Genomic DNA, 26,476 nt, shown 5'->3' on the forward strand with positions numbered 1-26,476 from the left:
TGATATACTATGTAAATCATATACTATGACATAAGATAATATGCCATGAAATGTACCATAATGGAGGTAATGTAGCGTAATCCTCAGGCAAAAATAATAAAGAAATAGATAAAGACCAATATTTATATTCTATATACTTAGGATAAACAGCAAACCAGAGAGTACAGGGAATAAGGTAAAAGTGAAATTTTAAATACAAGAAGATAAATATGATTGTAGATATCATCAAGATTCATTAAGTGGGACTTAAAATGGACCTGATGATGGAAAGATGTATTTAATTTTTTTTTAAGTCTAAGGATGGTAAGAAGAGGAGAATATTTTTGAGAAAGGGGAAAAGTGGGTGTGTTTTTGTAAGACACGATACGATGCCCAGAAAAATGACATGGATAATGCCATCCTAAGATAAACTGACAAAATTTCAAAAAGTGACATACCGTATTGGTGAGATACTTCCAAAATCTTGATATATGCCCTCCCCCCCAAAAAAATCTCGTTCCAATAAAAAAAGTAGATAAATACTTTCTTTACTAATCTTGCTGATAATTTCATGTTAAAAGTCAGAAGAGGTAAGACAAATAATTAAAATTCAATAAATATTTTGATATATACACTATAGGCAGAGTATTATACTAGGTACTAAAAATATGAAAATCAAGAATGAAAGAGGCAGAGTGGTACAGCGATAGAGTGCTACATTTGGGAAAAGGAAGAAAATATAAGTTAAAATTCCAGCTTTTTTTCCTTAATTCACTAGAAGAAATGGCAAATTATTTCAGTATCTTTGCCAAGAATAGGGTTTATGAGGTCATGAAGAGTAGACACAAGTGAATAGCTAAACAACAATAACCTACCCTAACTTTATACAAAAATGAATAGTTCTCTAAATTGAAATAATTATATCTTTTAGGACTTCCTAATTTAAATCTTGATAATCATTATCTAAATATTGTAAAACAAACCAAAAATGCTGCTCTGGCATATTATTTTACAATTCTCTTTTGCAAGTGATTTTGAGTCTCAATTTCAAATATTCTCTCCTTTTCTCTTTTATATTTCTAACTAATGTATATGACATAATTTATAAGAAAGGTTGCTTTCTAAAGCTATGATTTTGAGATACTTTGATACTGTATTGTTTTTACATAATACTTGGCTAAAGTTTTCATGGGTATATCAAAATAAACTATATAATATGTTTCAAAAAGAGTTTGCTGAAAAGATAAAAGAAATTTTATTCACAAAATCAGATAATGTAGAAGAGAATATTTTAAATATCAATTCATGTTTTAATTATGGGGTTATGAAATTAAACTGGAAAGGATGGTTAAAGGAAACCTCCAATTTCTATGTTGATAAAGAAAATGACCAAATAAACAAAAAGAGTTCTGTTAAACTATTTTTCCATATTTTGGAAAAAATTATTACTACAACTTCAAAGAACCATTTTTAGAGATTTCCCCCCCTAAAAAAATATGCCTCAATATTGATTTATTATTGCAAGTCACTTGTAATGAAAGCGACTATTGATTCATTGAAATCAGAATTTTTTTTTACTAATAGCTTTTGTCTGAAGTTTAGTAAATAATTAAATATTAAATAGGGCCAAAAAAACCCAAATGTAGACTCATACATGTTGTAAAGCTTTTTCCTTTGGTCTTTGGAGGAGGGCTTTTGATATCTAAAATAAAGAGTTTGTTTGTTTTTTAACTTTTTAATCTAAAGTTTGACTTAAGATTGATTTAATATACTTACATCGTAAAGGTCTCTTGTTTCTTCTTTCATTTTAGGAATCTCAAGTAGTAAAGACCAGACTTCACCTCTTAGCTGAAGTGGAATTCCTTTGTAAATTCTCCTATGAAACTAATTAAAAGAAAAGAGATTAAATTAAATAATGCATTAGTCGAGAATTTTCCCAAAATTCAGAATATAAACCTTTTTATTGTTATTTACTCTTTCAACAACTAACTCATTGATATGTTTTTATACAGTTCCTCTATCTAGTCCCAGAGAAAAACAGACTAACTTGTCCATGCAGGCAGGTTCACATGGCACCACTAGTCATTGTAAAAAAAAAAAAAAAAAAAAATTATTAACTTTCACAGTTAGAAGAGATCTTAGATATCACATAGTTTCACTCTCCCATTTTATAGATGAAGAAATATCACACAGCACACAAAGTCAGTCAATACAGAGAGTATTTCCTAACTTCTGTTCTATTTTTCTTTCAATTATGTTATGTTTCTTCCCTATCAGAAATATTATGCATGTACTATATTTTTCTATTTAGTCTGCTATTTTTTAATCACTGACAACTCAGTTAATTCTACTTCAAAAAATCTCAGATAGATAAGATAGATATAGATATCTTTAACCTCTTTTAATTTTCTCTTTTCTTCTAATTCTTGGCCAGTTAATTCAGAAAAATCTCTTTTTTCTTTATTCATTCCATTTGTGTATCCCCTCAAAATGATCCTAAATTATAGATAAATATGAAGAAAAATAAGGACAGCCATGACATAGAAGACAAAGAACTGATCTGAAGGTAGGAAGACGTAGGTTGACATTTCCCCTATGATACATACATACATAGTAGGTAGGAATCCAAGCAAGTTGCTGAACCTCTTGGTACTTAAGCAATACTCTAAATCATAAGTTACAGAGAAGGCTCAACTCTAATTGGTACAAGAGAAGTTGACTCAACATGCTCTTCCCTATATCAATGAAAGCACACATTTGTTCTCTTCCTATAATATCAGTACTTACTATGTAGGAGAAAAGAGTTTTTTACTTTTAGAAGTGAAATGTGACATGTTACCATCAACTTTTTATGCTTTTAAAATTCCAGGACTGACTGTTAAATTTCTTAACAAATTTAAAAGCTTAAAACCATGCAGTTAAATTAAAGTTTTAATGTTGTAAGTCATTAAACTAATTATATATAGTACTTATTAATTCCATAGTATTTGTTAAACATTTACTAGATGCATATTAAACAAAAGTTCATATTTTTGGAAACTATATATGGAGTACCACAGATTCTGAAAAGACTTAATGCTGTGGTTGCCCAGAGGGCAAATGGTGAGCATAAATTATCTATAATATGACATGAATAACAAAACCTCAAAAAATAGATACAAAGGCAGTTGATTGTAGGAAACACACACACACACACACACACACACACACAAACACATATACATACAAACAACACAAAGATAGATAATAGAATAAAGGGCCAAAGGACATGAGAAGAAGACTGTATAGAGTTGAACTGGTTCACCAAAGAATCAATATGGAGAAGGGAGGAGAGTGTAGTCATTGAAAGGGTAATAGTCTGGGAAAGACTTAAAAAAAAAAAAAAAAAAGACTGGCGTTATAGTTAGGACAAAGAACAGGATTAGATGTATGACTCTTGTCCCTTTCTCACAACTCTATAAACATCACAGCAGAAACTGAAAGTATGTTGCACAAAAGAGCATTTTGGATTCTTCATTTTTAAGCTGTCATGGAGAAAGAATTCACGTGCAAGTGGCCAGGCTACTGATGTTAGCCTTTTGTACTTAACTAGAATGATACTAAGAAAGCTGACTGAATTTGTTGCTACAGCCATATTCAAATCCTAAAAGAATCTTCCAGACCTTTGACTCTACTAAACTCTTAGTTCCATGGTAACATTGTAATAGGCTATTCTAAATGGGTAAGTTGAACATTACCAAGGAACTTTGCAGTCCTGGACAGTACTTGATTACAAAATGACACTAAACAAAGCAATGCTATACTACTTTATGGCTAGCTAACAGTGCCCTGAAGAACTTAAAAAATTTTAATTTATATGAAACATTTGTGGACATATTGTGCCTGTGACCTTTGTTCAATGTAATCTGCTTCTTCTCCCATGCTCCTCTTCTTTTTCAACTGATCAGGGTTCAGTCCCAAATGCTGACCTTTTCTCTTTCCTTTTAAAGACCTCTTTAGAAAGTTCTCTTCAAGGTTAAAATTTGTTTTACTTGTAACTAATCCTTCCCCAAACATTCCTCCCTCTCCACTCTCTTAAATACATGTTTAAAATATATTTAACTGACATATATGTTTTTTACTTCTTTTTGATCATATTAGATGAAAACGAGCTTCAGGAATTGCCTGACCCCATTCCATTTTCCTTGTTTATAGTCTTCTAACCTAAATCTGTGACATGTTTCCTCATCCCTCTTCCTTCTTTTTTCCCTAGTATATTCATTTTTCTTTCCCTTTCTTCCTTCAAGTTCATCAAAGTAGCCATGTGTTTTATTTAATTTCTCCCACAACTTTGATGGCAGTCAAGTTCTGAGGGGATACTTGTTATCATCTCTTTCATTAGAATGTAAACATTTAATTCTAGTCCATTGTGATTGCTTGCTCTTATTTATCATTTTATATTTCTCTTGATTCTCACATTTGTATTTTGACATACTATTCAGTTTTGATCTTTTCATCAAGAATGCCTCAGTCTTCCATTCCACTTTAAATTCCTTTTCCTTGAGTAGGATTAGTCAAGTTTGCTAGTTATTCTTGATTATAGGCTTCTATCTTTTGCTTTTTAAAATATCAATATTCCAAAGTTCTCTTCTCCTTTACAGAGGCAGATGCTAAATTGTGGGTGATCCTGAATGTAGCTCCTTGTTACTTGAACTCTTTGTTTCTGGTTGTCTTTTTTTTTTTTTTTTTTTTTTTGACCTGGACACTGATATTTGGCTATGGAACTCATGGGAGTTGTCATTTTGGAATATCTTTCAGGAGTTGACTGGGAGATTCTTTCCACTTTTCCCTCGGTTTAAGTTCGTCTTGATTACTTTCCCTGAAATATAATATCTAAGTTCATTTGGGGAACAGAGGAATTTTCAAGGTTTTCAGGTAATCCAATGATACTTAGATTTTTTTCTCTTCGACCTGTTTTTATGATATATATATGTTTTCTTCTATTTTTTCAGATATTGACTTTCTTTTAATATCTGTTTTGTCATAGAGCCCCTAAACTTCCATTGGTCCATTCAAAATTTTAGTAGTCTATTACTTGATTAAAGGATTGTATCTCTGTACTATGCTGCTAATGATTTTGCCAACTCTTTCCTTTGGTCCTCTCATTTCTTTTCCAATTCTTTCTTTAAGAAATCTCATTTCATTTATAATATAATTTTTTTTAAATTCTTGTTTCATTTCTTGCAGAAATTTTAGTTGACCTTGTAATCAAACTTTATTTTTCTTCAGGCTTTGCTTATAGATTGTGGTTATTAGCATCTTCTGGATTTGTATCTTGGATATTCCCCTGATTCCACTGCAACCCTTTATTATTGGTCTTTTTTTATGCATTCATTTTTCCAAATTACTTCTTAAGTTGGAACTCTACTTATAGGATCAGGCCCAAGGTATTTCTGGAAGAATGTCAGTATCTTTTGGGTCCTACTGCAACTTTCTTAGGATTTTGAGCTCTGGATCTTTCAAATACTTCAAGGAGTCAGTCACAGAGTTACAGACTATGTTCTTATTCCTTGCCCTCAAGCCCATCCATGCTCCCTACTCTGGTATAGAAGCAAAAGTCTGACACCCTAAGTGCAGAGGTCCTTCTGCAGTCCCTGTTGGATTGGTAAGCTAACTCTAGGATAGAGTTGTCAATTGGCTCCTTCCTGTACCTTATTCCTAAATAGTGTCACAGTGTGCTTTATTCATGATCCCTTCTTGTATAGTACATACACAGGCCTGGCTAGATCAGTACTCTAATATCTACAGACCTTAATCTATCTCCTTATATCAATCTCAGCTAGAAAAATAACTCTCTGATTTTTTCCCCTTAGATTTCCTGATCATGATATGTAGACCTTTCTAGGTCTTTTTTGGAGTAGTTATGGGGAATGGTGGGCTATATTGTTTCTATCATCTTTACTGGTCTCTCCAGACTTTATTATCCTTAACTTTGCTGAAATATCTGACACTTGTTGACTGAATATTAAAGCTCTGGTAAAAACAACAACACAGTGCTAAGTAGTGAAAACACAAGGGAAATTTCTACAGAACCCTTCATTTAATGCATAAAAAGGAACTCACATTTATATGTATTTTAAGAATTATAAAATGCTTTTCATACAACAATCCTGTTAGTTAGGTAATAAAATTGTTATCTTAATTTCAGAGATGAGGAAATGAAGTTTAGAGGGATAAAATAATATCTCCAAAGTTATACAGATGATAAATATCTAAATCAGAACTCAAACATGCATTTTTTGACTGTAAGAGTAGTATTTTTATTACACAAAACAGATATGCTATTGTGCATCGAGTTACACATATAATATTACTTTCAAACATTCCAAAGGGAAAATATTATGAAAATTTGTATTTTAAAAATTCAAATCTTCACTCTTACATTTACATTTAAGACATTAGGAACTGCATTATATTATTATTGTGTGAGTAAGGAACTAGAGAGAAAAAAATATGTATTTCTTTAGGAAAAGAGAAATACATGCCAACTTCTTTTTCTTAAAATATTGTTAAAACTTAAGTTTATATAATGAATTAAAAGAAGTGATTCTTTTAGAAAGTGCATTATATTTCATACTAAAGAGGCACAATCTATACACCACATAAAGCTACTATGATTATAAGAACACAATCCTGTTAAAATTTTTCTTAATGGAGAATTCATTAGTCTGAGTATTGAGGTAGGCTAATAGAGTCCATCTTTATAGCTTAATTAGGAGTCCTCAAACTTTTTAAATAGGGGGCCAGTTCACTGTCCCTCAGACTGTTGGCGGGCTGGACTATAGTAAAAACAAAAACTTTGGTTTGTGGGCCTTTAAATAAAGAAACTTCATAGCCCTGGGTGAGGGGGATAAACATCCTCAGCTGCTGCATCTGGCCCGCGGACCATAGTTTGAGGACCCCTGGCTTACATAGATATTTTCATATATAGATGTATATATTAAAAGAAGGATACAGTTACATAATTCTATGAACATAACAACAGATGTAATATGAAGTTATATTCAATTCTGAACTTGATTATCTTTAGCTGTAACTATGCCATTTAGTTAATATCATATAAACTCATTTACAATGACAATATAATCCAAAGTTTGAAGATTTGGTTATTATAGGCAAGTCTTGGATAAGATAAGTAAGGGGCAACTAGCAGTAGATAGAGCACCCACCCTGAAGTCAGGACTTAGGGGGAAGAAAGAAAGGAATATGCATTCACGGAGAGTCTACTACATGCAACATAACGTATTAAGTACTTTTTATAAATGCTATTTTATTTGATCCTCACAACTCTGCAAGGGATATGCCACTCTCACCCCCATTTCATGATGCCACCAAGTACCTTTAGGGATAATACCATAACTTAAAAATAAGCCAAGAAACTGATATAGCTCCAATTTTATCAATTTGGAGACTCCTTCCAGTTATACCTATTGCAACAAACAAGTAGTTCATCCTGTAGAGTGTAGAATGTGGTGTTCACCTAATCCAAAATGATGTGTGATGGAACAATGCTAGACTGATCATAGACTTATCCTCTCCAAACTAAATATACACATTCAACAAAAATGGTGGCCACAAGACAAAATGACTACTAGAAGAATTAATGTCAACAGATTAGAGCTCTTCTCTAAGAGGGAACTGTTTATTGCTAACTTGGAGGGAAAGCTGAGCTAATAGTTGGCAACAGGGAAGCAGAAAAGGAGTGAGCAGTTTTCAGAGATCTGGTGCACAGCACCGCAAAAAGGTCAGAACGCTCACAAACATCAAACTTGTTTGATGAAAATGACAGGGAAATTCAGAAGCGGAAAATGAAAAACAAGAACTTCACAGGGTATACCAGAAGGATAGTTCATCCATCTCTAAGATAGCATTTAATTATCAAAAGTTGTGCTAGAAAAAATCCCCATCAATCTATGGAGAAGAGACATCTTACAACAGTTAGGATTACAATTCAGCTTTTTAGGCAGGGTTGCTGTTGAAGGCCTGCCTGCAATCTCACCTATTCCCATTCAATGGAAAACTGATACACAGGTGTGGGTAGAACAGTGGCCTTTACAAAGTGAAATAATTCAGGCCTTATTAGATATAGTACAGGAGCAACTTGACCAAGGACACTTACAACCTTACAAATCCTTGGAATTCCTCTGTATTTGTTGTAAAAAAGAAATCTGGAAAATGGAGGATGTTGACTGATTTGAGGAAAGTAAAGGAACAGATGGAAACTCTTCAGCCTGGACTTCCATCTCCTACTCAATTGCCTAGAGAATGGCCTCTGGGTTACAGACATTAAGGATTGTTTCTATTCTATCTCTCTAGATAAAGAGGATATGAAAAGATCTGCCTTTTCAGCACCCAGCGTTGATTTAGCTGAGTCTTATAAAAGATATGAATGGACAGTTTTGCCACAGGGAATGAAAAATAGCCCTACTATGTGTCAAATGTATGTTGCTGCTGCTCTTACTCCAATAAGAAAAGCATTTCCAAAAGTTATGTTGTTACATTAAATGGATATTATCTTGGGGTGTGCTCCTGAGGAGTAAATGTTAGAAGCACGCCTACAAAAGATCATAGAAATACTAAGGAACTACAAATTGTATATACCTCCAGAAAAAATTCAAAGACATGCTCCTTTTCAATATTTAGGATATGTAGTATATCCTAAGGTGCTTACAGTACAAAAACTTTCCTTAAGAAGAGAGAAATTGAACATCTTAAATGACTTTCAGAAATTGATAGGAGATATCTAATGGATACGTCCAGTGTTAGGCTTACCTATCTATCAATTACAACCATTATATGACATTTTAAGAGGAGACACTGTTTTAAACTCACCACGCCAGCTTACAAAAGAAACTCAAGAGGCTTTGAGAGAGGTTGAACTGGTTTTATCCAATGTAGTTGAAAGAATTACTCAAAAAACCCTTGGAAATATTGGTTTTTGCTACAAAAGAGGCATCCAACAGTCCTTCATCAAGGACATAGAGTGGGTGAACCTCCCAGTATAACAAGAACAAAGTCTTATTCCTTACTCCTTACCCAATGCTTGTTGCTAGAATTTTATTAAAGAGCATTAAGCGAGTAGTACAATTATCTGGGATAAGACCTGACAAGATATACGCCTTTTATACTAATGCACAAATTAATGTATGCTGTGAAACCATTCTGAAGTGGAAAAATTTGTTGGCCCCAGCTCCAAATTTTACACATGGGTCTTCATTAAAGATAACCTGGCTATTACATAATTGGTAATGGATTTTTGAAGAAAAGGTTTCTAAGGTTTCTCTTAAAGCACCAACTATCTTTACAGATGCATCCAAACATAACATTTGTGCTGTATACTCTAGTGACTTAACTATAAAGAGAGTAGTCAGAACTCCTTTTCAGTCCACTCAGCAGAATGAAATTGTATGCAATCATTCTAGCTCTTACTTATTATCCAGGAGATATAAATATATTATTTGATTTCGGCCTATTCAGTAAGTGTGGTAACAAAGAATTGCCAAAGCCCAAATAAAATTTGTAGCCTTTAATATATATCAGCTCTTTAAGAAACTTCAAGAGCAAGCATTCAGGTAAGATTTATATCTTGCATGTCCACTCTCATAGTGGACTTCCAGGTCCTATTTTTAATGGAAATTCAAAGGCAGATAGCCTTCTAACCACGTTAGCCAATACTCCTTTATTTCAGGTAACTCAAGAATCTCATTCTAAACATCATTAGGCCTCTTGAGCTTTATGTTTGTAATTTGGTTTAACAAAAGAAGAAGCTAGGAACGTAGTAAAAGCCTGTACAGTTTGCCTTCCTTTCCATGCTCCCACACTCCCTCCAGGGAAAAAACCTTGTGGTTTGAGACCCAATGAAATTTGGCAAATGGATATGACCTATTATAAATCTTTGGGTCGTCTGTCGTTTATCCATGTTATAATAGATACCTTTTCAGGATTTACTTTTGCAATGTGGGAAATGAAAAACAAGAACTTCCCAGGGTATACCAGAAGGATGGTTCATCCATCTCTAAGAAGATAGGATAGCAACAGACTGAGATGCAGCCATTGCTCCCTTGAATGGGGAAGAATTGATAGTTGAAGTCTGGGCTTATGTTCTACTTGCAGCTGCCCACAACTATGCATAGAAGTCACCTTTTGTGACTTCTGACACAGCTTCCTTTTTCATGGCTTCCACTACTAGACATGTGGCTATAAGTTCTATCAACAGTGCAGTGCCCATGTCCCCACTGTCTGTCCCCAACTGTAAGGCCTATGATTTTTTCCTAAGTCCCTGGGATATCCCCCAAAATCTCTACTTTCTTCAGCCCAACCTTTTTCTTTCAGACTCCAAGTGAGTCTTTCCTTCCTCCAAGTGAGGATTTGGAAGGTATTAACTTAACTATGCATTATGAATATTTCCTTTCAGGTAGAGGAGGCTCTTTTCTTAGTATTTGTCCCATTTCACCTAAAAAACAAAAGATCTCCCTCATCGCAATTCGTCCTTCCTGGGGGCTCCCCATCCTTCCTGGAGTATCTCTTCTGGCTTTAGTTTCTACACAGTATTGAAGACTAGAATGGGGGCCCTGGTACTCATAAGCCCCAGCCTAGAAGTTAGGTCCTTTGTAAGCCCCACACCTCAAAAAGTCTCAGCATGCAAATATGCGCCTCCCAGGGCAGATTTTTGCTTTCCCTGGGCCTGGAGGCCCACCCTTGCAGAGATCTGTTCCATATTTATAACCAGCATGCACATGATCAGCACCAAAATGCCTCGACTGCACGCTCATAAAGCAGGTATCCCAGGTTTTCCCTACTGAAGGAACAGGTGGGGAAAGGACTCCTCCCACCAGGATAGTCCCGGCCCCAGCCTTATGTCTTCCCCATCACCCAGAAGGAAATCCCCAAGATCTCATGAGAGCCCTTTGAGCACAGATTCTCAGCTTCAACCAATGATAAGAAGAAAAAGTACCTGGGCTATCAAGACTCAAGCTACTATTGAGAGGTAGCTCCAAGAAAGATGTAGCTACTAATCTATTTATTTAGCGCTATACCAATTAGACTCCCAAAAAACTATTTTAATGACCTAGAAAAAATAACAACAAAGTTCATATGGAAAAACAAAAGGTCAAGAATTTCAAGGAATTAATGAAAAAAAATCAAATGATGGTGGCTTAGCTGTACCAGATCTAAAATTATATTATAGAGCAGCAGTTACCAAAACTATTTGGTATTGGCTAAGGAATAGATTAGTTGATCAGTGGAATAGATTAGGTTTAAGGGACAAAACAGTCAACAAATATAGCAACCTAGTCTTTGACAAACCCAAAGATCCCAGCTTTTGGGATAAGAACTTACTGTTTGATAAAAATTGCTGGGAAAATTGGAAACTAATATGGCAGAAACTAGGTATTGATCCATACTTAAGCCTACACCAAGATAAGGTCAAAATGGGTTCATGACCTAGGCATAAAGAATGAAATTATTAATAAATTAGAGGAACATAGGATAGTTTACCTCTCAGACCTGTGGAAGGGGAAGGTCTTTATGACCAAAGCAGAACTAGAGATCATTACTGATCACAAAATAGAAAAGTTCGATTATACCAAACTGAAAAGTTTTTGTACAAACAAAACTAATGCAGACAAGATTAGAAGGAAGCAATAAACTGGGAAAATATTTTTACAGTCAAAGGTTCTGATAAAGGCCTCATTTCCAAAATATATAGAGAATTAACTCTAATTTATAAAAATCAAGCCATTCTCCAATAGAAAAATGGTCAAAGGATATGAACAGACAATTCTCAGATGAAGAAATTGAAACTATTTCTAGTCATATGAAAAGATGCTCCAAGTCATTATTAATCAGAGAAATGCAAATTAAGACAACTCTAAGATACACTACACACCTGTCAGATTGGCTAAGATGACAGGAAAAAATAATGATGATTGTTGGAGGGATGCGGAAAACTGGGACATTGATGCATTGTTGGTGGAGTTGTGAGCAGGTCCAACCATTTTGGAGAGTAGTTTGGAACTATGCTCAAAAAGTTATCAAACTGTGCATACCCTTTGATCCAGCAGTGTTACTACTGGGATTATATCCCAAAGAGATTATAAAGAAGGGAAAGGGACCTGTATGTGCATGAATGTTTGTGGCAGCCCTTTTTGTAGTGGCTAGAAACTGGAAACTGAATGGATGTCCATCAGTTGGAGAATGGCTGAATAAATTGTGGTATATGAAAATTATGGAATATTACTGTTCTGTAAGAAATGACCAACAGGATGATTTCAGAAAGGCCTGGAGAGACTTACACGAACTGATGCTGAGTGAAATGAGCAGGACCAGGAGATCATTATATACTTCAACAACAATACTAGATGATGACCAGTTCTGATGGATCAGGCCATCCTCAGCAAGGAGATCAACCAAATCATTTCTAATGGAGCAGTAATGAACTGAGCTAGCTATGCCCAGAAAAATAACTCTGGGAGATGACTAAAAACCATTACATTAAATTCCCAATCCCTATATTTATGCACACATGCATTTTTGATTTCCTTCACAAGCTAATTGTACAATAATTCAGTCTGATTCTTTTTGTACAGCAAAATAATGTTGTGGTCATGTATACTTATTGTGTATCTAAGTTATATTTTAATATATTTAACATCTACTGGTCATCCTGCCATCTAGGGAGGGGGGGAGGTAAGAGGTGAAAAATTGGAACAAGAGGTTTGGCAATTGTTAATGCTGTAAAGTTACCCATGTATAAATCCTGTAAATAAAAGGCTATTAAATAAAAAAAAAAAAAAAGAAAGATGTAGCTGCTGAAGCAAATCAGGATAGACTCATTTGGGACTGTGTTCTGTAGGTGATATTATGGGGACATGGATATAAAGATATTTAAGCCCATAGCTGAGCAAGGCCTTCAAGAATGATATGCAAGACTTGACATATGAACATCCTCTTGTTCAAAGGCTTCATGACAAGACCTGACTTTGCCATCATCACTCAGTGATGTCAGAGTTCCAGCCTTTACCACAACCTATCACTACCTCCTCACTGTGACATGGTACAGTTTATTAATGTAGTTTGGCAGACAGGTAAGAACATGGATCAGCTCCATGTTAAGAACATTATTCACCAAGATCATAAATCCAAGAATATCTTCCTGCAAGGGATTTATAGTGAAGACTGGAGACTTTGGGCTGGCCACAGTGAAAACCTGATAGAGTGATGCTCAGAGAGTAGAACTCTGTGCTCTGGATGATGCTGGTCACCATTGAGCTACTATAGCAAGAAATACCCAAGATTGAGCACAGCGTATCAGAACTGTCACTACACTGGGCTCAAACTGAGGAACTACCTTCCTCCTTGCTGGGAGCTCTGTACTTCTTTGGGCCCTAGTGACTCTGGCCAGTCCTGGAACCATGAAACACTTGCCCTAGATTTCATTTCCCTAATTCCCAGACCTAGAAGTAGTTATTCTAGTTTCCCCAGAACCAGGCCACCTGATGGGTGAAGATAAGGTTCAAAAGCCAGAGGGAAGGAAGGGAGCCTATCTCCACCTCACCCCTCTCCTATGCCTGCTTTCTCTCTGCCTACCAAGAAGCATAGGAAGCTGCCCGACTCTTGCTTTGATCTCTTAATCACAGTCCTTAACTCTTTGGGGGCAAAAAAAAAAAAGTACAAGCAAAGCTTAGAGAGATGCAGGATTCTTGGCTTAATAGAAAGCATATGAAATTCAGTTTTATGCTGATAATAATCTAAAATGTTTTTATGATGTCCTAAAGGCTATTTATGGTCAAAGTCCTATAATGCATCTCAACTACTCAGTACTGATGAAGCCACACTGATCAGTGATAATGACATGATTCTAGAGAGATAAGCTGAACACTTCCATAATATTCTCAACAGACCATCATCAACTGATGCTGAAACCAGACAGTGTACCCCAGGTGGAAGTCAATTCCATCCTAGCTAAAATTCCAACTAAAGAAGAGATTTTGAATGCCATTAGACTCCTTTCATGTGGCAAAACACAAGTATTGATTGCACTACTGCTGAAATTTCAAAGGTGTATTGGGGTAGAGGGGGATGAGATTTCATTGCTCATATAAAAACTGACTAAAATTTCCCAGGTTATATGTCAAGAGAAGCTATCCCTTTAGCATTTAAGGATGTTTCCAATATCCATCTCAATAAAGCTAAAGAGAATAGAATGTCCTGTTACAATCATGGGGAAGAGGGGAGGAGGGAAGCTTCTTATTCACTGTTGGCAAGATTCTGCCAGAGTCCTCCTTAATAGATTGATCCTTCACTTGGAAGATGGTCATCTCCCTGAGAGTCAATATGGCTTTTGAAGGGGCTGAGTAACAGTCAATATAGTTTGTTGCCCTATAACTCAAGGAGAAATGACAGCAGAACAGAAGTCTATACACAACACCTATAAATCTGATCAAGGTCTTTGATACTATCAGTTGATAGAGCTTATGAAAAATTTTGTCAAAATTCGGTTGTCTGTTAAAGTCCATTGGTCTTGTACATCAATTTCATGATGGCATGCATGCTTGCCCAGGTTCTGGATAACAAACAATGCTCTCATGCTTTTCTAATCACCAATGGAGTGAAACAAAGCTGTGAATTTGCCCCCAAGCTTTTCTGCATGTTTCAGCCATATTGTCAAACATTTTCATTGAAGGAAAATACAGCATTAAGATCACGTATCACACTAATGGCAAATTCTTCAACTTGAAAAGGCTTCAAGCAAAGACTAAAATGGAGAGAGAATTGGTACATGATTTTTGGTTCACAGATGATTGTGTACTCGATGCAGCCTCTGAAGCTGAGATGCAACCAGTATGGATCGATTCTGTTACTTATACTAATTTTGGCTTAACAATTAATGCCAAGGTAGCTACTGCCACACCATTCACATGTGGAACCACTGACTACAGCAAATTGAGAAGTTCTGAATGTCGTGGATAAGTTCACTTACTTTGACAGTACTTTCCAGGGAGGTACACATTGATAATGAGGTTGACATACACATTTCCAGAGCTAGTTCAGTGTTTGGGAGGCTCAAAGGAAAGTGTGGGAGAGAAGATATTAGACCAAACTGAAGGTCTACAGTCATTGTGCTGACCTCATTGTTGTATGCCTGTGAAACCTGGGCAGTATTAACAGCCCCATGCCAGGAAGCTTCTGGAAGCTTCTGAAGATCACCTGGCAGGGTAAGATACCAGACACAGATCCTTTCTCAAACTAAACTGACAACCATTCAAACTACTTCAGAGAGTGCAACTCTGCTCAGCTGGCCACACTGTTCAAATGCCAAACTCACATTTGCCTACAAGACTATTTTATGGAGAACTCACAGAGAGCAAGTGCTTACGTGGTAGTCAGAAGAAATGATGCAAGGACACTTTCACAAGGTCTCTTTTAAGAACTTTGGAACTGATTGTGTAACATGGGAGGCAGTGGCACAGAATTGCACAGAATGGCATGCTCTCATCAGAGAAGATGCTATGCACTATGAGCAAAGTAAAACTGAAGTAGGTCAAAAGAAATGCAAGATGCACAAATTTAGAGAAGCCATTCCACATGTTCAGATGTCCTATTTGTGCCTGACCTGTGGAAGTACATTCTGAGTTCGTACTGATCTGATCAGCCACAGTTAAACGCACTGTAGCTTAACTCTAACGTAAAGATGCCATTTTGGTCTTCTTTGAGAATAAAGGACAACAACCACTAGTTCATCCTGTAGAGCTCCTGCCACTGTTATGCTATAAAGCATCTACAGGATGTCCAAAGTTGCTCTAGGATCTTGTGATATTTCATGATCATCTATTTAAGACTTAGGGGAAAAAAATCTCAGAGATCATATCTTTTCACTGTATTACATTGTCTCAATTAGAATTAGTGAAGCATGCAGAAATGTACATTGGTCACTCGCTGTTGTTACTTGAGTTCTTCAAAAAAAAAACTTTTCAATTTCTCACCAGGGAAAAGTGCAAATTACCAATTCTCTTCTTCTGAAAGAATTCTAAGAAATTGAACAGAATGGAAGGGCTTCGAAGAGTCCTACCAAATTATTCCCTGTCATACAATTCCTATGAAATATGTCCAAATCAATAATACATATTTTTAAAAAAACCCCACAAAACACAAAGGTGCTTTTTGGTTTTGTTTTTTTAGATTTTTTCCCCCATTCTAAATAACAGAGACCACACTTTATACATTTGGCTACTTTGGAATTTCCAAATACTTCAAGAGACACAATTTCAATCATGATTGAAGAAACAATACTCTCTACCAATAGAAAAAGGATGACCTCCTCATGTCTTCTCATCTTGTGATTATTCTTTCATATTTTCTTACATATACTCCATAGAGGATCTATTCAACTCCTGCCTGCTAGATGATCTTTAAATCCCTAGAGTATTTCAAGTATTTTTAAAACACTCAAAGGCTGAATAAATCAATATCTTTCATTTTGTTGCTTCCTAATAATTTTGTGAGTTGTAGCATAATAATCATAACAGCTCACATTCGTGTAGCACTTTATATTTTACAAAATGATTTCCTTCACCTAAGAGGTAATATTTCCCTCAGGTTTATAAAAGTACATAAATTATTCATAATGATAAAAATGACATTTACAATATTAATAAGGCATTTCAATTGAGCTAGTACATAGTTACAGTACATGGAGTCTTAAAGCCTTACAATATGTTTTAGATGTCACCTCATTTTAACCTCATAATAATGCTGCAAGATAGGAAACAGATATAATTATCCCCATTTTATGGATAAGGAAATGGAAGCTCTAAGAGGACAAGTGACTGACTAAAAGAGTTGCATAGCCAGTAAGTCTCAAAAGAAAGAATTTAAATCCATATTTTACTAATTAAATTTAAACCCCAAGATCTCAGATAATTGCTTGTATGATGGAGGAAATCTGATGTCAAAGGAAGAGATTTCAATCCCAGTTCCAATGTTTACTACCTGTGTGACCTTTGGACAAATCACTTAACCTCTTTGAGTCTCAGTATGTTCATCTTTTAAAAAAATAGGGGGGAGGAATGTGGGGAAGGAATAGATGATATTTAAGATCCCTTGAACACTCTATCTTTGATCCCACTATCAAAGAGAAATAGATGTTACTGCCACTAGTAAGACAGTTTCCCGGAAAGGACACTTATCAATGGGCTCAGAATGCAGGAGAAAACACATTATTTTGGAAAATTTTGAGATGTCATCAATTTGAGAATTTGGAGATGTCACCAAAATTTGGAATTTATTGTGCTTGACTGACTATGCATATGTTAAAATGGTTTTATCTGAATTTTTTTGTTGTTTGGGGGAGAATGAAGAAGGTAATTTTATGTCTGATATATCAATGCTGAGAAGGATGGACTCCCTCTCCATTCCCACATACACATACATACACACACATATACATACATATATGTGTACATACTACAAATATAAGTCAACACAGATATTCTTGCTTATAAATCAGTCTCTTATAAAATTGCTCATCATAAATCAGTTCACCTGGGCCTGATCATCACATGAGGAACAGATAAAATGGAGTTTCCAGAAGTGAAAAGCTTAGGAATAGATTCTGGGCAATAAGTCTGATAGAAAAGCAGCAATTCCTATGCCCAATTACAACCTGACACAAAAATCAGTAATTATTTTATTTGATTGAAAACAATGTTAATTTCCTTTATAGGTATGTTTATTAAGGTTATTTAAATACCTTTTCTGTATTCTTGTATTTTTCCCAGCTTTTCAGCATTTTCAGCCATTTTGTACTTCTTTCAATTTCCAGGTGCTTTTGCTGAAATGAAATTTTAAGACCTTATTATTATTTTTCAAGAATTCTTTTGCTACTAAAAAGTATTACTAAAGAAAGTTAACTTATCTTACCAACAAATCTTTGGTCTAAATTATTTTTAAATAAATTTTTATTGATAATTTTTTATTCTGTATTTTTTTTTAGTAGTATCCAAATCTAGATGATCCTATTTGTGTTTTTATTGGAGTGGTTTGGTAGTGGAGTGGTTTGCCATTTCTTTCTCCAGATCATTTTACAGATGAGAAACTGAGGTAAACAAAGTTAAATGATTTGCCCAGGGTCACAGAACTAATAAGTGTCTGATTGCAAGCCTGATATTCTACCCACAGAGACAGACAAAAAAAGAAAGGATTCTGCCCCTAACTTTTGTTTTACTAACGCTTAAATTTCTCATTATATCTCCTCTCCTTTTCACATGGACCTATCCTATCCTACATAAAACAAGATTTTTTTTTTTTAAGAGAAAGGAAAGAAACAAATTAGCAAAATCAAATAATACATTGGGGGGTGGAGGGGAAATCTAAAAATTATATAATGCTCCATAAACACAGACCTACTTACTCTGCTGAAAAGAAAAAAAAAAAAGTCTTCTCCTATTGCTCCCTTGGGCCCAAGTCTGTTATTTTAAATTATGCAACATTCACTTTCTTTTTTTTTTTTTATTATAGCTTTTTATTTACAAGATATATGCATGGATAATTTTTCAGCATTGACAGTTGCAAAATCTTTTGTTCCAATTTTTCCTCTCCTTCCCCCTACCTCTCCCCCAGATGGCAGATAGACCAATACATATTAAATATGTTAAAGTATACAACATTCACTTTCAATAGCTTTGTGACTATATTTTAAGTTAAACTGTCTGTATATTGTTTTCTTGGCTCTGCTTATTTCACTCTCCATTAGTTCATGCAAGTCTTTTCATGTTTCTCTGTATTCATCAAATTCAGTTTCTAATAATCTAATAATAGATACTGCTCTATCACATTCACATACCAAAATTTCCCAGTACATGGTGATCAACTTAGTTTCCAGTTTTTCACTATCACAAAAATGAATACCATGAAAAATATTTTAATGGATATGGAGACTTTCTTAGGAAGGACTTCTTTGGGATATATACCCAATAGTGCATTTCTGGGTCAGAGTATGGACATTTTAGGCATTTTACTTGAATAATACTGCCTTCCAAAACAGATGTAGTGATTCATAAATCCATCAACAATGCCCTAGACTAAACCTATCCATAACCCCTCTCACATTGATTCTTCTCTTTTTTTTTGTCAAGTTTGCCAATTTGCTGGATGTTAGGTAAAACTTAGGGTTAATTTGATTTGCATTTCTCTTATTATTAATGATTCAAAGCATTCTTTCAAATGGTTGTTACTTCTCATGACAACTGACTGTCTATATTCTTTGACTACTTCTGTATTAGGGAATGGATTTGCCCCTTTCATCATTTTTTTTAAGCTATCATCTTTAACATTTAGGTTACATATCTATTTTACATTTGTGCAACGTGGCATAAAATAATGGTTTAAGCTTAATTTCCATCGAGACTAATATTCAGTTATTCTAACAGTTTTTAAAATAGGGAGTTCTTTCCTAAGCAATTTATGTTTCATCTAACAATGAGTTGATGAGATCTATTCTTTCTAATTCTCCTTTGTCTAGTCTGTGGAAAGAATCTACTTCTCTATTCTTTTAAACTAATAAATAGTTCTCACAACTGCTGTTCTGAAAATAATTTGAGGTCTAGAATAGCTATTTCACCTTCATTCTTGTCTTTTTAATTTTCATTATTAGTCTTGATTATCTTTTGTTTTGCCAAATGAATTTTGTTATCATTACATCAAATTCTGTAAAGTATTTCTTTGACAGTGATTAAAATATCAGTAACATGGGGAATGGCTGAATTAGTTATGACATATGAATGTTATGGAATATTATCTTTCTTTAAAAAATGATCAGCAGGATGATTTCAGAAAAGCCTGGAGAGACTTACAGGAACTGATGCTAAGCGAAATGAAGCAAGAGAACAGTGTGCACAGCAACAAGATTATATGACGATCAACCCTGATAGATGTGGCTCTTTTCAACAATGAGGTGATTCAGGCCAATTTCAATAAAGTTGTATGGAGAGAAATATCTACACCCAGAGAGAAGACTATGGGGACTAAATGTGGATCACAATATAGTATTTTCACCTTTATTTGCTTGCTTTTTTTTCTTCCTCATTTTTTCCCCTTACATATTTAACATATATGGGATTATTTGCTATCTACAAGGGGGCAGGGGGAAAAGGAAGGAGAAAAACTTGGAACATAAGGTTTTGCAAGGGTGAATGCTGAAAATTATTTTTGTACATATTTTGAAAATAAAAAGCTATTACTAAATATATATCTCATATATATGTGTGTGTATATGTATATACATATACACACACATATATATGTATGTGTATGTATGTATATATATATATACACATATATATATCACAAATACTATGAATTAGTTTTGTTAGTATTATATTGGCCTGACTCATCCTCCAGCTATTCACAGCGTTCTTCATTTTTCAAAGGAATACTTTATAATTGAATCTATATAAATATTTTGCATGATATTTGCAAAGTAAATACAAAATATCACTAGCAATTACAGAAATCAGTGAAAATTTCAGGAAGAAAGCGTCACCTATGTTTTGAAGGTATCTAGAGATTTTAAAAGATGGCGTTGAATAGAGAGAGTATTGTAGCTATGGAGGATAGGCTGTAAAAAAGTGTGAAAGAGATGGATGGGTGAACAACAAGTATGCCAGTTTGACTGGAACACAAAAGTATGTGAGGGGAAGTAATGTGTAATAAACTTATATAGAGAGGGTTTGGGCTATACTATGAAGACCTTTAAATGACAAATTTTTAATTTTATCCATTCTTCTGGTTCTCTGGCTAACTACTATACAGGGAGGAACCATTCCAGTATTAAACTCTTCCCAGAAGAGCATCAGTTCATGTAAGTCTCTTTGGGCCTTTCAGAAATCATATTGTACATTCACAAGAATTAAGAACAATTAGGGAAGGTTTTCTATAGAAGGTGAGATCTTAGTTTGGACTTAAAGGAAGCCAAGGAGGTCAATAGTCAGAATATAGGAAGGAGAACATTCCAGCTATGAGGAACAAATAGATAGACTATCCAGAGCTCAGAGATGGAGAAGCTTGTTCATGAAATAATTGGAGGTCAGTGTTACTGGATCAGTAAGAATTTGGGGGCAAGTTTTAGAAGACTAAAAAAGTAGGAAAAGGCTAAGTTTTGAAGGGCTTTGAATGCCAAACAAGATTTTTATTTGTTCCTGGAGGCAGCAGGAAGGCAATGGAATTTATTGAGTGGGAGGAGATGAATATGATCAGACTTGAGTTTTAGGAAAATTATTTTAATAAATGAATGGAGAAAGGATTTAAGTGGGGAGAGACTTGAAGCAAGCAAATTTACAAGGAGGCTACAGCAGTAATTAAGGTGTGAGGTGATGAGGGTCTGCATTGCAGGGGTGGCAGTGTCAGACTTCCTCAAATGGGCATATCCAAGAGATGTTGCAAAGGTGAAATCAGCTTGGCAACAGCTTGGATAATGAGGGGTAAGATAATGTTTCACACCTGAGGTACCAGGAGGAAGATGTTGCCTTCCACAATAAGAGAAGATGATGGAAGGGAACTACTGAGTTATTTTCACATACTTTTTGTTTTCACATGTTTTCATATTTCTATTTAAGACATCTATTGGATATACAGTTTGAGATATCTGAAAGGCAACTGGAGATGGGAGGGCAGCAGAGACATTGGAACAGAAAGAATAGATTTAAGAATCATCAGCATGAAAATGATACTTAAATCCCAGGGAGCTGATAAAATTGCCAACTTTAACAGTACAGAGGGAGAAGAAAAGACCCAAAAAGCCTTTGGTTAGAGAGCATTATCTGCAGGAGGCAGGAAAGGAGTTGTCAGATGGATAGGGGAAAAAAAATATAACCCTAAAAATTAGAAAGAACAGAGTATTAAGGCAGTGAGAATACTCAAAGGCTGAAGACAGGTTAAAAGAATGAAGGCCATTGGATTTGGCAACAGAGAGATTAAACAGAGAAATTTCAATTGGAATAATGAGGTTGGAAGGCAAATTGTAAGAAGTTAAGAAGAGAATGAGAGGAGATAAGTTGGAGACATCTATTGTAGAAGGCCTTTCCAAAAAGTTTAGCTAAGGGCAGGAAAAAAATAAAATGATCATAAAGATGGATCAAGTGATAGTTTTTTCAGGATAAAGGAGATAGACATGTTTGTAGGCAATAGGAAATGAGCCAATAGATAGGGAGAAATTGAAAATAAGTCAGAAAGTGGGAAGGGCAAAATAAGTAATCTGTTGGAAGAGAGGAGATGGAATAGGATTACCTGAACAAGTGGAAGAGTTAACTTTGGTAAATAATAAAACCACTTCATCCTGTGAAACATGAGAGAGGAGAAAGTGGCAGAAAGCACCTAAATGGTAAAAGATGAAGAAGGGAATAATAAAAGATGAAGGAAAAGGAAGCTCTTTATTTTCTGTATAATGTGAGACAAGGTTATCTGATGAGAGGGGAAGGAAAAAGGGAAACCACGGAAGCTTTGAGATGGGATGAAAAGGTTTGGATGAGCTGCTTTGGAGAATGAAATAATGAATTAATAAAGGAAATATAGTAGATAGCCTAGCAGCAGTAAAGAACCAATTGAGGTTATGTACCATAAATTTGTAGTGAATCTATCAGAAAAGTAGAGTGATATCCCATCCCACTTTTTGTGTAGGTTCGAAAGCAATGAATGATGAGAATAATCCAAGGTTAAGGCTTAACTGGGTATGATTCAGTGATATGAGGTTATGAATGCAAGGGATTCAAGAGAGGAGGACAGTACAGGATTGAATTGCTTCACTAAGGAGTCAAGATGGGGAGGACAGAGTAGTCCATCCAGAGGAAATAGCCTGGAGAAAATTAATGATTCAAGGAACTGGAGTATATGCCTGGCACATAAATGCTTAATGAATGATTGATCCTCTATAAGCACCTATTTTATCCTGTCTTTACTAAAAGACTGCCTTCTCTACTATCCTACTCTCTTGTTCAACTTCAATCTTGGCCTACTAATTGTTTTTCTATTGCCTATCGATATACCTATTTCTCACCCATATTCAAAACCTCTCATTTGATCCATCTATCCCTGCTACTTATCATTCCATCTCTCTTCCTTTTTGTGGCTAAAGTCCTTGAGAAAGCTGCCTACATTTATACCTCTACTTCTTTTCCTCTTACAGGGCAGAGTCAAGATTGCAGAATGGTGGCAATCAGTACCATGAGCTCCCCACCACAAAACTCCTCTAAACAGATAAAGAAAATGTACCAGATCTAATCCTTATGAAGAAAACCAAAAGTCAGTGAGTCACTTTTCCAGCCCAGTTCAGCATAGGGAGACAGCGAGATTTTAGACAGTGTCAAGACAGGACCACACAAAAAGTGAACATTTTTAGCATGCAGGGAAAGACCACGCTCTAGGGCAAAAAGGGGTTGCAGAACTCTATTAGGGTATCCATATTGGGGCATTGGAACATTAACAGATGTGAATTTGCAACTTTCTTCTCCACTACTCATTCTAGGTCACAGCTGCAGAGTAATCTAAAAAGATACCTACACACCAGGGTGGAGGTCCCTGGAAGAGAGTCCTGAGAGATATACTGAAAAAGGAGTAGATAAAAAATAAACAGTAGCAATTTGGCTCAGATCCCAAGTCAGAACAGAATTTCACTTCCAATACCTAGTCCAATCTGCAGAGGAATAACTAGGGCAAACAAAATGACAGTCTGTAATTCTGCTGTTCAAAATCAAAATTTTTCAGCTTGTTAATAGAGAATAAATGCAGCAGCAACCTACTCTTTCTCAGATAAGGAACAAACAGATCCCAGGGATGGCAGCAATCAGGATCTGTCCTTGATGAGACCATACTGAAAGCAATGAAAGCTTGAAGGTCCCTCAATTCTGGAAATTCTAGAATAACTCAATATTCCAAGAAAGCAATGGTAAAATCAACCTAGACCTCCAGAAGGGCCACAGAGCCCAGCCTTTAAAATCAAGTTCAAAGTCAAGAAGTAGCCAGGAAGAATCAAGTTCAAAGTGAGCAAAGTATCCCACTATAAATAAATAAAGAACTATTATGGTGGCAGGCAAGTTTAGATTACAAACCCAGAAGAGAAGAATGACTCCAAAATAGCTAAAAGCCAAGTCTCAGAAAAAAAAAAAAAAAAAGAAAAAAGAAAAAAAAATCAATAACATAGTTTGGGCAAAAACTCATCCAGAATATCCAGAGACAAAACAAAAGAAAAGAATAAATAATATCTTTAGAAATGGATAAGAACACTCAAGGGAAAAAATTAAAAAGAAACAAGAACTATGGAAGAATAGAAAAGGGTATTAACATCTTGACAGAGGGGGTACAAAATCCTATTGGAGCAACAAATATCCTGAAAACTAGAATAGACCAAATAGAAATCAATGACTTCATGACAAAAAAGAACTATAAAGATAAATCAAAAAGGCTTTAAAAAAAAAAGAAGAAAATAGAAAATATGTCAGAGGCAAAACAAATGACCTGAAAAATATTATTTAGAAGAAAAAATTTAAGAATCATTAGACTATCCTGTCATAACAAAAAAAAAGGTGGGGAGGAGGCTCAGATATCCTAATTCAAGAAATTTTAAAAGAAAATTGCTCAGATCTCTTAAACCAAAAGGACAAAATAAAAATAGAAAGAATTTCCTAATTACCTCCTCAGAGAAACCCTAAGTGAAAACTCCCAAAAACTTTAGTCCAGCATTTCCAAATCAAAGAAAAAACTGGAAGCAGTCAGAAATAGTTCAAGTATTAACGAGTCACTGTCAGGATCATATATGATTTAGCAATTACCATAGTAAAGGAAAAAAACTTGGATTATGAGAGTTTAGAAGACAAAGGATATGGCCAAGAATAACTTATCCAGAAAAACTAAGTACAATACTATGAGGGAAATAGATTTTTAATGAAATAGAGAACCTCAAAACATTCCAGACAAAAAGACCAGAGCTTCAAAGAAAAAATGAAGTAAAGAGAACCATGAATTAGCAATAAGTAAAATGCTTACACTAAAATATGAGAAATGACACACATGTTCCCACTGGACTCTAACATTTTGAGAGGTCATAGAAAAAGTCCATTCAGATAAAGTCTGGGAGTGGTTGTTACATTTTTATAACTTAAGAAAAGTTTATAACTTAAAAAGAGAGGAAAAGGAATATATGGGTTGAGGAGGGAAGTAACAAAAGTTAGAGATAATTAACTCAGATGTCAATCTCTCAATCAGAAATCTATGGGGGGTGGGAGCAACTAACACTAAAATCCCATTCTGATTTGAACTGCTTAAAGAAGGGATGTATATATACACATATACACAGTTGAATATAGAAACAGAAGAGAACAGGGAAGGAGAGATTGGAGGAGGAAAGATCAAAGGACTTTTAAAGATATATAAAAATATTTATAGCTTTTTTTTGAGATGACAAAGAGTGGGAATCTTAAGGAGTATCCAAAAATTGAAGAATAAATAATATGACATAGAAATGTGATAGAATATCTTTGTGCTGAATTCTCATCAGTGTAATTAGCAAACTAGAATACAGAGGGCTAAAAATGAAACATACTACTCTTCTCCTAGTGGAAATGTAAATGAATATAGAATAAGACAATTATTTTCTGGACTTGACCAATGTGGAAAGTTATTTAAATTGACTATACAGGCTTCCTCTTTGTTTTCACTGGGAGGAAAGGAAGGGAGCCTGGAATTGGCAAAAGGTGAATTTTGATCTATCTTTTAAAACTCTGTACTGTTTGTCTTCCAACTTCACCATTCAACAGAAAATGTTCTCACTAAAAGTATTAACAACTTCATAATTTCTTATCTAAGGACTTTTTCCTCAATCTACATCCATCTCTGCAGATGTTGATATTGCTGATCACTGTCCCTATGTTTGTTTGAAGGAATAGGAAAAGGAGGCTAGTGGTAGTTTGAGAACACAGGAGAAACAGTAGTTGGAAACTGAATTGCCAAAGATACTTTCCATGTAGTGTCATGGGAGCAATGTGCTCTGGTGCTGGTCTCACATCTAATTTTCCAGTACAGTTCCTACTGCTTCCAGGAATTTTGTCTAAGACATGTTAGGTTAAAATTATTATTATATTATCAAGTCATTATTCCACTATTGTTTTAAAATAATGTTCTGCTTTCGTGTTTAAAATGGCCTATTCTCAAACCTCTCATATTTAAAATTATTTTTAGAAAATTAAGATATGTAAGTTCTCACCATGACTCGATGAAATTAAACAGAGCTTACACAAATTTAAACCTTACCAGTAGAGGTCAGTAGAACACAAAGTTCAAGGAAGAAAAAGCAAGTATTAAGAGAACCATAACTGTGTTCCTTGATTATCTAAAAAGGAACTCGATTTTTGACTGAAAAGTCTATTATAAGATGAAGTTTTCTTTTTTAAAAGAACAAATAGCATCTATT

At 34.9% G+C, this 26,476-nt stretch overlaps 1 protein-coding gene across 7 annotated transcripts in view; it reads right to left on the reverse strand.

The window, feature by feature from the left end:
- USP6NL (USP6 N-terminal like) overlaps nt 1-26,476 on the reverse strand; it is a 184,573-nt gene that overhangs the window by 40,084 nt on the left and 118,013 nt on the right. For all 7 annotated transcript variants that reach the window (XM_012550875.3, XM_023504702.2, XM_031938568.1 and 4 more), the window contains 2 exons: nt 17,771-17,851; nt 1,756-1,863 (listed from right to left, as the gene is read on the reverse strand). In XM_012550875.3, the coding sequence (XP_012406329.1) occupies nt 1,756-1,863; nt 17,771-17,851 (189 nt within the window). The remainder of the gene's footprint in view (nt 1-1,755; nt 1,864-17,770; nt 17,852-26,476) is intronic.

Source organism: Sarcophilus harrisii, chromosome 5 (assembly GCF_902635505.1).
Source record: "Sarcophilus harrisii chromosome 5, mSarHar1.11, whole genome shotgun sequence".
In the NCBI taxonomy this organism is placed as follows: domain Eukaryota; kingdom Metazoa; phylum Chordata; class Mammalia; order Dasyuromorphia; family Dasyuridae; genus Sarcophilus; species Sarcophilus harrisii.